Source organism: Pelodiscus sinensis, chromosome 5, assembly GCF_049634645.1.
Source record: "Pelodiscus sinensis isolate JC-2024 chromosome 5, ASM4963464v1, whole genome shotgun sequence".
Taxonomy (NCBI): domain Eukaryota; kingdom Metazoa; phylum Chordata; order Testudines; family Trionychidae; genus Pelodiscus; species Pelodiscus sinensis.
Genome location: NC_134715.1, coordinates 90,544,047 through 90,557,453, shown reverse-complemented (window position 1 = coordinate 90,557,453; position 13,407 = coordinate 90,544,047). Strand labels below are relative to the sequence as shown.

General features: G+C 39.9%; 1 protein-coding gene across 1 annotated transcript in view; it reads left to right on the top strand.

Annotated features, from left to right (window-relative positions):
- The first annotated feature begins 2,619 nt into the window (after window positions 1-2,619).
- The window catches only part of GRXCR1 (glutaredoxin and cysteine rich domain containing 1), a 49,362-nt gene continuing 38,574 nt past the window's right edge, over window positions 2,620-13,407 (top strand). Inside the window, exons 1-2 of the mRNA XM_075929168.1 lie at window positions 2,620-3,078; window positions 7,411-7,413. Of these exons, the coding sequence (XP_075785283.1) occupies window positions 2,683-3,078; window positions 7,411-7,413 (399 nt within the window). The 5' untranslated portion in view covers window positions 2,620-2,682. The remainder of the gene's footprint in view (window positions 3,079-7,410; window positions 7,414-13,407) is intronic.

The following is a 13,407-nucleotide window of genomic DNA, read 5'->3' as shown; positions in this document are numbered from 1 at the left end:
ACCTCCCTCTCAGATCCTGCACCCCATCCCTATCATACTTGCTGGCAGCCCTGTCTTGCACAATGGACCCCTCATTTTTGTCCCCACCCCACAGCCTAAGGGGGTCCATAAAATCCACTAACTCTGGAACCCCAGCAAAATAAATCTGGCCTATGAGAAACCCTGAACCTCAGTCTTACCTGACTCTTCCCCTCACCCCATGAGGCTGGAGTGCCAGAGGAGTGAGGTGTCTCAGCTGGGGGCCAAGTGAGGGTTGGAAGTTTTTGGAAGAGCTTTTTTCTTCTCACTTGTGTGGTCCCCAACTGATTTTTCTGTGGGCCAGTGGCTCCTGAACCAAGAAAGGTTCCCCACCCCTGCCATAGTTCAAGAAAACATAGAAACCTTTTGTGTTGGACATAAATTAATATTTTACTTTATTTAAAATGAATTTTGATAAACTAACATGAAAAAGTTAAAATGTTTAATCTGTTTAATAATTTAAATTAAACCATTCTCCTTAGCTGCAGTTGGTTCAGAAAATATGGTCACTGTACCCAGCCTGCTCTTGTGCCCTCCCCTCCCCAGCACACAGATCCATAATTAGAACTGAGTAAGTTAACGTTTGGCATGCCCCTTCTGAAAGGTTGCTGACCCCTATTCTACACTACAGTGGGGGCAGAGGGGGTTCAGCCTCTCAGTTTGAGCTGACAGACTTCACACTAGTGAGGCTCAAGCAAACATGCTAAAATTACTGTGTGACTGTTGTAGCCCACCTGACCTTCTGGGCCTGACCAAGCATGGCTAATTCAAGTCTCAGTGGAGTTGTAATGTCCACATTTTATTTTAGCATGCTAGCTTGAGTTGCTCTAGCATGAGCCTGTCTCCCTAGAACGGGAGATTTGTTTCCAGCTGCAGGGCAGACAAACCCTAAGTGAGATGAGCTAAGGCTAATAAAAACATATTTTTACACAGACTGTGTATACAGTAGAGTTTTCCAGTTAGTCTAGTCATTATTAACTGGCAGTAAATCACTACAAAATAGAATCTTGTACACAATTAAAAAACTAAAATACACTGTGTTTATGGTACTATTTTGGTGAAACTGCACATTGAGGGTGAACTTCCAGCCTTAAGAAAATCAAGGCCAAAAGTCCCATCATGTTCCATGGCATCAGGGTTGCACCTAGAAGTTCCCAAAAACTTTTCAGTGCTGGATGCAATGTTAAAAAGCAACATCTAGGGAAATAATCCAAGCTTTGCTAACATATGCGTCCCAGGTAAGAGTGATATTAACACTAAACACAAACAGTTCTTCTTGATAGCTAAATTACATAGGAGTTTTTAAAAGATCCAATATAAATAGTAAATTTCCATGCTTCTATCATCAGGTTTTAAAACTCTTTTAACTATCTTTCCCAAACTGTTTGAGATCAGAATGAAACCTTCATGGCGGAGCAAATTATCCCATATTGGTCTGCTTTTGTACATGTTGCACTTTCTGCAAAAGAATCTTCCACTGACTACTGCTGGAGATAGGATATTAGATCAGAGGGACTCTGGATCTGATCCATTATTACAAGTCCTTTGTCACAATCCTTCCAAAGCCCAACTTTCATAAGCCACTTGTCTTCACTTGCAATACTCTTCAGTCAGAACTGAAAATATGAGACATCCCACTGGAGTCACAGATGATGGGTTCTTGCACCAATATTTTAGTAAAAGCTCAGTTCTGCCATGCTTATGTTAAGTAGGACTGTATTCCAGAAGTCTTATTGGTTTTGGTAGGACTACTAATGAAGTAAGGGACTACTCAATGTAAGAGGAAATACTATATATTCATAGTTTGTTGTGAAGAAACATAGCTTGCTCTGTCATTAAGGTGATCTTGACCTATTTTTCTTTGATCACTTTGCCCCAGTTTATTATCTTTCTCTTCTTTCTTTTTCAGACTCCTTGATAAAGCACATTATGCAATTTATGAAACAGAATTATTTTATAATCCAGATTATTTTATATCATCCTGTTATTTTACATGTATCAGACTATGATTACTGATCTTACTCTTTTCCACCACCACAATTAAAATGCCACCATCAACACATACATAGCTATAAGAGTGCTTCTATGCATATAGTTCCATTGATACTGCATAATATTACACTAAGAGCAAATTTTGGATGAAACCTGTTGCAGCTGATATGCAGAGCAAGAAAACAGCGTCAAGAAATGTTCCCACCAGCCATCCCATCAAAAATTGGACCTTGGGATTTTTACCTAAAGTGCAAAGATATATGTATAATGAACCCTGAGGAAGATTCTTTCTTTTTTGCTTTTTTTCAACATAGTTTAATTCACAAAGTCATGTAACATATGTTTCTTAGATGCTGGTCTGAATTTTGGTTTTAATCAATTAATATTATCTCACTAACTGCTAAGAGCTAACAGTGGCTCTTAAATATTTAATTGATGATATCATTTTGCAGGTTTTAGTTTAAAGGTAACCATAGCACAAACACATTCATTATTAACGTAGAACTGCAGTGTAGGTTCTTGGGAATCCTCTTTCCTTTACACTTCAGTTTAATATGAATACTGCTGCCTCTGGAAAACACTTCTGATATTGTTTTAAGTGTGACAAGCTGGCAATTACAGTCACAACCTAAACCACAACAATGTAAATGGCTGATATCAATAGATGGGACAATGCTTAAAAGCGAGCTGAAGACTGAAGGTGAGAGGCAGCTGAGGAAAGTCAGATTTCGAATTGCTTCATCTCATAGTGGGAGAGTACTAAAGGAAGTATTTGCAGATGGAGAAACTGCAGACTCTTTGGATTCTGAGTGTACCAGTAGCTCAGAGACTGACCAAAACAGCAGACTGAGTGAAGCCGATGGACAGCAGAATGGACATTTAGGATCCGAGTATGATGAAAATGAAAGTGAGCAAGATGATTTGCTCATTTTAATGAGAACTATGAAAGAGAGGGGCTTTGGTACAAAACGAGTCAACATTCTCAGCAAAAATGGTACAGTCAGAGGAGTCAAACACAAAGTCAGTGCTGGTCAAGCCCTTTTTAACAATTTGTCAAAAATATTTCAGGTAAGTGAAGCAACTTTGCTAATTGTGAAAACTCTCCCATTTACCGGCTGTCTCATCTTTTTTCCTTTTAGTTCTTTCAAAATCTTCTTCTTTATGAGTTCTTATACTTCAGTATTCATAACTAATGCCACTGAAGACTTTCTTATACAGTAGAGAATCATGCTTTCTATACAACTACATAGCACATATTGGTTTTAAAACTTCTCTCTCAGTATTCACTTCCCCTAAGAATTGCTGGCTAAAAATGAATATTCTTTGCCTAGCATGCAAAGACCAGGACAGGAGATATAACTGAATTAATTTTCAGCATCACTAGAAGGACTAAGAGTAATATATGGAGTTATATGCCATTTCCAGCCCTATGGTATCAGTTTTAACAGGTTTACCATGACATCTGCTGTCCTCTCTTTATAAATATTTATAAATTCCATTGTGTTTACCCTGTTAAGTAAATCAAATTATATGCAGAATGCTACCAATGACATTTAAAGTTTTAGATAATGATACCTTGTCAGATATCTTTCTTATTAAAGTTTGTTTTCACTAATTTGATGGAAAGAACTGAAGATCTATTTTTAAAATGATTTATGCCACTTTGAATTCTTAGGCTGAGAACGGGATTTCTCAGAAATATAAAATAAAATAGTTTTTTTTTAATATTTAGATTTCATGTAATCCTATAATATATAACATTCAATAGCTTCACTGTACTATTTTTGAATGACTTATGTTCAACTCGTGGGAGCATACATATTGCTATTCACTGATTTCTAGAAGGCTTCAAGGTCTAATATGTTTATCATGATATTGAAAATTAACATGCTATTTTTAGAGCATATATAGTTTTAGAAGTACTTGTGTAATACCTATGGGGAAAGGGTTTTATACAAGTACTTATTTATTGAAATAAAATGAGAGCTTTCTCAGTTTTATGCCATGTTCTCATTTAGTAACCTGTGTGATGGTATTACAGTCACCCCTGTCATCCTATCCCTAGGTTTGGACTGTAAGCTTTTCAGGGCAGAAAACATGGGTCTAATTCTGCTCTCATCAATTTTATACCAGTCAAACTCCATTTCTTCAGTAGAGTCACTCCTGTTATAAATGCAACAAGAATTTTGTCTAGGTATGTTACTTATTTATGTGAAATGTCTAGAAGGCTGGCATTCAGGAAAAGGGGAAAGTTTCAGAGGAAAAAAGTTGGGAGAAAACTACACAGAGAAGGTAGATCAGACTCTTGGTTTTCATCTGTGTTACTTCACTGGATGATATCATCGCCAACAGAAAGAAACTACTCTGAACAACTGGCACACAATTACAGTTTGCAGAAAGCATGAGGAAAGGACTTTGCACAATGGTCACCACAAATTCAAGGTTCAGAGTCTAGTGGAGAGGAATTATCTTTTGCATGTTTGCCCTGTCAGAACAAGCCAGTGATTTCTTTGGTATGAAGTCCGTAACACTAATCAGTATAAATGTGGAAGGCTTACCCAGAGTGCAAAGGTTTTCTCAGAGATTGCTGGAGATGGAGTCTTGTGTGAGGTATGTTCAGATATCCCACTATAAAAAATGTAATGGTATCTGCCTTCTTCTTGAAAAAGCTTATCACCACCTGATTTCTATTGTTGTTCCTTGAGCTTGATCAGGACCTTCCTTTCCCCAACAAAAGAGTGTAGAAAGTAGTAATTTTGTAGTTAAAGGAATTATAAGGTAATTTTGTTTCTCTCTGAAAAGGATTTGCTTCAGTACCCTCTGGTCTATGGACCCTAGGGAATCTGTCTACAGGTACGAAAGGTGCTGAAAGATGGTCAAGACACCACCAACAAAATTACTTTCTTAGCTCAAAAGGGTGGGGATGCAATTGCCCCCGGCAATTTAAACAGGTAATACAGGGAACTGCATGATACGAGAGGCACTATGCTGGGGTTTAGAAGAGGGTTAGTTCCACTTTAGGATGTGGATGTTTAGAAATTGGGGTAGAGAGGCTGCCAAGAAAGTAGCATTGATGGGAGCATTGTTTCTATAGCAACCCCTTCCACTTTTCCTCTAAGCTGCTGGTGCCTGAAATAGAGTATGTTGCTATAGCAACTTCTTCAGCTTCTCCTTGTGCTTCAGAGAAGAGGGGAACAAGATTGCCATGGCAACATCTTCCCACTTCCTCTTAATGGGAGTTGACACCTCTAGCAAGAAAGGTGAGAGAGCAATTTCCCTAGTCTCCCTGCAGCATGCTCTGCGGCCTGTGGTTGGAGGGCTCACTTTGGGCATGTCTACATTAGGGAGTTATTTCAAAATAACCTCCCTTATTTCAAAATAAGACATGTGTCCACACTACCAAGCTTGTTTTTAAATAATGGACTTATTATTTTAAAATAAAAACTCCTACTTGTGAAGAGAAATGAGCTTATTTTGAAATAGTTATTTTGGGTGTTATTATTTTGAAATATCTGGTAGTGTAGTCATAGCCTGAGTGTCCAGCCTGGAGCACAGAAGAAAGGGAGTCCTCGATACAAACTATATAAGCGCTTTCTGCTGAGTCCAGAGTGGAGTATTGACCATTACTAGCTATTCAGCACTAAGACTGAGACTCCACTGGGCACTTGGAACCAGGCTCAAGGAATGTCAGAAGCCATGTTGGTTGCTCAGGACTAGGCCTGGGACCTATTAGTCACGTTATTACTCAGAATGAGGTCTGAACCTTCACTCCTTTGGGTATTCAAGACTAGGACTGGGACATATGAATAACCCTTTTGAATGCTCAAGACCCGGCCTAGGACATGTTGATGTGCACTCAGGACTCAGTGTGTTTGTGACTAGACCTTCGGGCTGTGTCTACACTGCACCCCTTTTCTGGAAAAGGGATGCAGATTAGACAAGTCGGAATTGCAAATGCAGCGGGGAGTTAAATTTTCCCCATTGCATTTGCATGAACACGGTTGCCGCTTTTTTCCGGCTCGGGGCTTTGCCGGAAAAAAGCTCCAGTCTAGACAGGGATCTTTTGGAAAATAAAGCCTTTTCCAAAAGGTCCTTTAGTCCTGATTTTAAGAGGAATAAGGGACCTTTTGGAAAATGATTTATTTTCTGAAAGATCCCTGTCTAGACTGGCGCTTTTTTCCAGCAAAACCCCGAGCCGGAAAAAAGCGGCAGCCATGTTCATGCAAATGCAGTGGGGAAAATTTAAATCCCCGCTGCATTTGCAATTCCGACTAGTCTAATCTGCATCCCTTTTCCGGAAAAGGGGTGCAGTGTAGACACAGTCTCTGTGTCTCTGACTGGGAGTTCAGTGTAGCTAAATTGAGCTGATATGTATTTTGAAGCTACAGCAGGCAATCAACTGGAGATCCTCAACTATCAGCACATGGAAAGGAACAACACTCCAAGGCTGTGTCTAGACTGGCAAGTTTTTCCGCAAAATCATCTGCTTTTGTGGAAAAGCTTGCCAGCTGTCTACACTGGCCACTTGAATTTCCACAAAAGCACTGACGAGCTCATGTAAGATTGTCAGTGCTTTTGCAGAAATACTATGCTGCTCCCATTCGGGCAAAAGTCTTTTTCCGAAAAACTTTTGCACAAAAGGGCCAGTGTAGACAGCAGAGATTTGTTTTCCACAAAAAAGCCCGATCACAAAAATGGCGATCGGGGCTTTTTTGCCGAAGAGCACGTCTAGATTGGCCATGGACGCTTTTCCGCAAAAAGTGCTTTTGCGGAAAAGCGTCCTGCCAATCTAGACGTGCTTTTCCGAAAATGCTTTTAACGGAAAACTTTTCCGTTAAAAGCATTTCCGGAAAATCATGCCAGTGTAAACGTAGCCCAAGATCACCCACTGCTGCATGCCCTCAGTGGGAAGGGAGATAACACCTGTTGACATAGAGCTATGGGAGTGATCTGATGCTTATACTCATGGGATGATCCATGAAAGGACTTAGATGTTGCACTACTGTCATAGCACCTTACTTTTAGGTGTCTAGAAACATCTCAGGAAGAAAACAACTGCAAAGCCAAATAAGGCACCTATGTTCCCTATACAATTAATGGGAGGAAGAGTAGGATTCTATAGCCCACTGGTTGTAGTATTACCTGACGTGTCCAATACCATCAGTTAGCCTCCTATCTCTGGCTCCATTATTAATCCACAGTGGAACAACTTCAACAGGAGTAACAGAGGATGCCCCATATCAGAATCACTCAGGGTATATCTACACTTGCTCCCTATCTTGAGATAGGGATGCAAATGTAGTGTACCAAATTGCTAATGAAGTGCGGGATATTTAAATCCTGCGCCTTCATTAGCAATTTCGGTACACTACATTTGCATCCCTATCTCGAGATAGGGAGCAAGTGTAGACATACCCTCAGGGATTAGAGTGGGAGACTTCTGCTGGAATCATCTCTCATCCTCTGGCAGGTAGAGCAGGCACTTGAACCTGGGTCTCTCACATTGCAGATTAGTGCTCTAAGCATCTAGGTAATATGGAACAGAACATGCCAGATTTCCTTGCACAAGGTGTGGTAGAGTGGAACCCAGCAGGAAGATTTGTACAAAACCTCCTTCTCCTTATTACAGTTCCCATAGAGATATTTTTATTTAATTTCAGGCTTAGAACACTCTGCTGGGCATCCAGTATGTGCTGAAAAGTCACTTGCTGTTTAACTACAGAACTAAATCTAAAGCAAGCTTGCTAGCAAGGGCAGGTGCTGTTAACAAATCTGATTAATGTATTTGTAGATGTAGCAATGAGAAGTGCATTTCCAGCATTTTTCCAATACAGTATCATAATGTGTGAGGTTGCAAACTACAGTATTGACAAGGAAATAATCAGCTAGATAGTTTAAAGAGAAAGGCAGTAAATTCTGAAGAGAAAGGCAGTAAATTCTGAAGTCAGATAGACATTCAGAAACAAATGAAGTGCTTCAGGGATTATTTTTACAGGCCCTTTTGTTTTTCTCTATGCAGCAGTGACCTGGGAGAGTGAATATGTGGCAGGGTATTCAACTTTGCAGCTGTTACAAAAATAGGAGGGCTGACGAGTACTATATAGTAAGCAGAATAAAGTCAAAAGGAGTTAGAAAAAAAACCCATTTGTGTTCTAAATAGCATAAGCTGCAAAATGCCATTTGGGAAAGGACTGGGAAAGCAAGAGGTTCAAGAAAACCAAAAATGATAGGCTGTATGGCATGTGGCTTCAGCACCTCATTGGGGGCAGAGTAGAAGGCATAATCCTCAGAACTCTAAGGAGCACAAGGGAAGAAAGAATACTGCGCCCCTATTTGGAAAGCGTCTTTGGTCTTGTCCTCCCACTTCCCAGTTAGATTTCCAATACTGGCAGTGGCACACTAGTCCTTTAGCTCCCTTGACATAGAGGCTCCCCTTGGGTCTGGATCATACTTATGCTGGGCAAGAGGAAGGGAAATTTCTTGTACCAGAGCCTCCTCATGGAATGCTGCATGAAACACAGAACAAACACAGATTCCAAATGGCAGATGAAAGGGAATTACCAGGTCAGTATATCTGCCAGGGGGTACTGGGACCTCAGCTGTAATCTATAGCAATATCTCTGGTATGAATTTTGAGGTAAACCCTGATGAGACGCAAGTGTGTTTTTTAACTGCTACAGGCAGGATTAATTTATACCTCCCTGTGTCAGCTTACTCTGCCTTTGCATTTGAAATCTTGTGACTATTCTGAGCATTATACTATAGGGCTATATCTACACTGTAGGCTTCTTGCGCAAGAACTGTTTTGCACAAGATTTCTTGTGCAAAGGGGCTTGCGCAAGTGTGCATCCACACTGCCATTTGCTGTTGTACAAGAGCATCCATGGCAGTGTGGACACTCTCTTGCACAAGTAAGCTCTGATGGCCATTTTAGCCATAGGGGTTTCTTGCGCAAGAAACCCCTGTTGCCCATCCACACTGCCTTCTTGTGCAAGAAAGATTATTCCTTGTGGGGAGAGGAATAACTCTTGCGTAAGAAGCCCTCTGTTCCAACGCTTTACTGTAAATTTAATTGTGCAAGAACACGCGTGCAGTCTAGACGTTCCACAAGTTTTTGCACAAGAATGGCCATTCTTGCGCAAGAAGTCTGCAGAGTAGATGTCGCCAAGAAGTCTATTGAAGAATTAGATAGTGTATGAAAAAAGTTATCACGGCTGACTAATGCCAGTGAGGTAATTGCTATGAAAAGACAAAGAAGAGTTCTGTTTATTAGAAAATAGTAAAAGGCATAACTGATGTGTCCAAAATCTAAGAATTGCAAGGAGAGGGAAAAAATCTTGTTGCAAAACAACTGTCATGGCTTCTCAAGTTTTGTCAAGTTACCTCAGATGCTTGGGACTGTGAGTAATACTGTTGTTTACCTATTGCTAGTTTTATGGAATCACATGCTGAATAATTACACTGATTCCCAAAGGAGGATTTTAAACTCTGGGTTAATGGTCTTTCAATTGGAGTCTATGGTTGATCATTAATTAGTATATTAATACCTGTGGTTCCCAGACTGTAAAAACAGCTATACATCTTTAGGTTCAGATAAATACCTTATTACAGTGGCACTATTCATGCTGTTACAGTTAAGGGTTTGCTGGTGCACTGAAACACCTTACTGCGAAGGGTTATAAATAAGACTGAAAAAACACAAGTTTCTGAAAACTGATAAGTAAGATTTCAGAGACAATAAACTTTCTTTCCCACCTCCATATTTTCCTTGAACCAGATATTTCCTGAATCAGAAAATGGACATGTTCATCCACTGCTCCTTGGATCCTAATCATTTTCACCTCTTCATTGTGGGTGTATATTGTTACCAAACTGAATTCTCTGTTCACACTGGCAGCAGAATTTAAACCCACTTTGGATAGATGTAAATGACTAATAGACTCAAGGCAGCTGAAAATTGCCTCATACACTTGCAATGTTAGTTTAAAATCTCTAGATAACTTATATAATCTAGCCTTCCATTGTAGAAAAACTGTGTTTCACGTTGCTTTCTCCACATGGGCGTGAGTCCCAAATGCCACCAAGCTCTGCTAGATGTAGGATGCAAGAGGAGAAAGCAATTGTAACTTCACATTCTATTCTGGATTTGGCTAGGAGCTGTTTTGATTTCTGGCACAGATTAGAGCAGCCTCAGGGCTACCCTAGCTTGTGCCCAACTGCCTATTGTCGCAAAGGGTATTGCTGAGTTCAGAATAGCAAATTGCTGTCACAGCTACAGGAGAAGGGCAGGAGTGAAATAGAGCTCTTTAGCCATTTATGTGCCATGTAGATACTTTTCTTAAAAAGAATTATCTACTAGACACATTCATTGGTTTTACAGCCTAAGAGCAGCAGCAGAGCTACAACACAGGGAAATAGTACAACAATGAACCAAACTCTTAGCTTTAGTCTCTAGCCCATCTTCAATAAGGCATTTAGATTTTGAATCAGTATCTAAACTGCATTCCCTTCCTTCGGCATTATCAATAACACAGGCTCTCTAAAACTAGCTACTGTTAGAGAAGGTCCTATCACAGTTCTGTGTCCTAGAGAAGCCCCAACCTCCCTTATATCCACCTTTGCACTAAAAGGCTCCACCTGCTATCATTAATCATCATTAACCCTGCACTTTTGTTGTAGTCTAACACCTGTGCTTAGTAGGGTGCTGTGTTCCTGTTGCAAAGTCTTTCTGAACCAACCTTAAAACTAAATCCTGTCCAAAGACATTAAAAATGCTTCCCAAGTTTGCAGGAGTATGTTGCTATCCTGAACAAAATTTCTTCCTCCCTCCCAACATTATTGAATAACTAGCTGTTCACTAGTTGCATGGCTGCTGCTTTTCACCTCAGTGGAGCTGTGCTCCTGTGGTGCTGTATGTATATAGTTTGTGAAGGACTACGTTTTGAAAAGTGAAATGTGAACCTTAAACTATTTACATTGATAAACTGTCCTAGATGCTTAACAGCTGATGTCAATAATACAGGTTCAGGACTACTGCATATGTGGAAGCTCAGTGTCTTGCAAATTATTTTTTAAAATAATTTCCATGGGTGGTCATTTATAGTTATGTCTAAACCATGAAAATATCACAACAAATCTCTGGCTTTCTCAGGTGTCACATTTGTTTCCAAACTGTGCAACAGTAGATATGGTAAAAATGGGGACAGAACTCACCTGCTCTTATTCCAAAAGCACATGCTCCTACCATATAAACAAAAGGGAATATTAGTGGCTAGCTACATGGGGTCCATGACAAATAGTGCTGATTCTAGCCAGTAAATGTCAATGGTACAAATATACAGCCCATTAATTGCAGTACAATACCATTTAGTTTTGAAGTTTTTCAGACTCTTAGCCGCACCTTGGAAATATAGTTACACCGAGTGTGCTCTAGAGTTTGCAAATAGTGACTAACTAAATAAGAAAATTACACAATACTCATGCAATACTGATATTGTGCAACAGAGGAAACCTGATGTACAATTTTAGCACCTGATCATAAACCAATGACAAGTCTATCAGTCATATGCTAACCAACATGTCTGGCATATGGAAGTGGTTAATGAGCAGTTTCGTCCTTCAGATTAAAAAAAAAGAGAAAGTAATGGTGGATTTGCAGAAGAGAATCAGAATGAGAAACAGCTAAGCTACTCAGGTCTGTCAGAGCAGGCTGCAGACGTTGGAGTGCTGGGGCTGGCAGTTTATTGAATATTGCATCCACACAGGATTCTTTCTTTAAGCTGATTATAATTAACAATTAAAAGTATCTTATAAGTGGTCTTTTGGTTGGCTAGGAACAAAGTTTCTACCAGTGACTGCAGCATTCTGAAAGATGAGTAAATCCCTAGTTTAATTGCAGTAAAACATGTTTTAAAATTAGGGAAATTTGCAGCCAGCAATAAAAGTATATAATTTTAAATTTTCCTCTCCATCTTTTCCCCCACATGCAGATAGCATCTGGTAACAAATATGAAAAGTACTGAAGTATAAATAATCACCAACATTCACAACTTAAGCCAGTTTCTATTTATAAGTAATAATTAGATAAATACTATTCTGCTTGTGCTGGATAAGGTTCAGGGGAAAGATTCCTCCCAAACCAAATGCCGTCCTCTTTGCTAGTCACAAGAATCACAGGCTGCAGCAGCAGTAATAGCATGAGTCTTCACATCTTTCCTCCCCAATCTAAATAAGCAAAGCTGGTCACAGACATGTGTCTGGAATCAGTGAGGTATGGACTCATTTCACACATGACAAGAAAGATGACAGAAAAGCCATCTGTATATCTAATGTAAGTTGCGGGAAGCATTCTAACAATCTATGTAACAACTAAGTACTATGACTCAGCTGTTCATGATCTTCAGTGACACCTCAATACTCTCAGAAGAGAATGTCAGCTGTAGATAAACACCACTAAAATCTTTTCTTTGCTCTCCATCCTCCTCCAGAAACATGCAAAAAATTGTTCTCAGCTGTTATGTGCACAATAAACAGTATAATGTCTCACATTTATGAACCTCTGAACCAAATAATAAATGCCAATGCACAAATCCTGTCATAAAATCCTTCTGTATCAGGTTGTCCACTAATAACCTAGTTTGAAACATCAGTGTTTACTGTAGAGGTGGACAATAAAATAGCAGCAGTTCACCAGGGTTAGCCCCTGGTGGGCCTATACCACTATATTAACCTGCACCTCCACAAATACTGGAAATGCAGCTCGCATTGGATACGTCTACATAGCAACATTATTTCAAATTAACAGTCCACGTCTACACAGCAGACAGTTATTTCAAAATACTGCCAAGCTGGAGGACTTTTTACTCCAACTCCTGTAACCCTCATTGAATGAGTAAGGGAAGTAAGAAGAAGAGTGCTATATTTCAAAATAAGTGCTGTGTAGATGCTCCCAATTTGAAATAAGCTATGCAATTGACATAGCTTAATTTGTGTAGTTTATTTCGAGTTAAGCCCTGCTGTGAAGATGCACCCTTTGTCTGGGAACAGCAATCCACAGCCAACAGGAGCTGTGATTCGCTTATACCTGCAGAGGCTCAGGTAAATAGAATCATGTGGGGTACAAACAGGGGCTAATCCTGGAAGACCAGATCTGGCCCGCAGGATGGTGTTTAGTCACCCCTGGTTTGCTGAATGGGTACTTTCAAAAGAAACCCACAAAAGCCAACCAAGATTTAAAAAGAAGTGCAGCAGATAGTTATATCATAGAATCATAGAATACTAGGACTGGAAGGGACCTCGAGAGGTCATTGAGTCCAGTCCCCTGCCCTCATGGAAGGACCCAGTACTGTCTAGACCATCCCAGATAGACATTTATCTAACCTACTCTTAAATATCTCC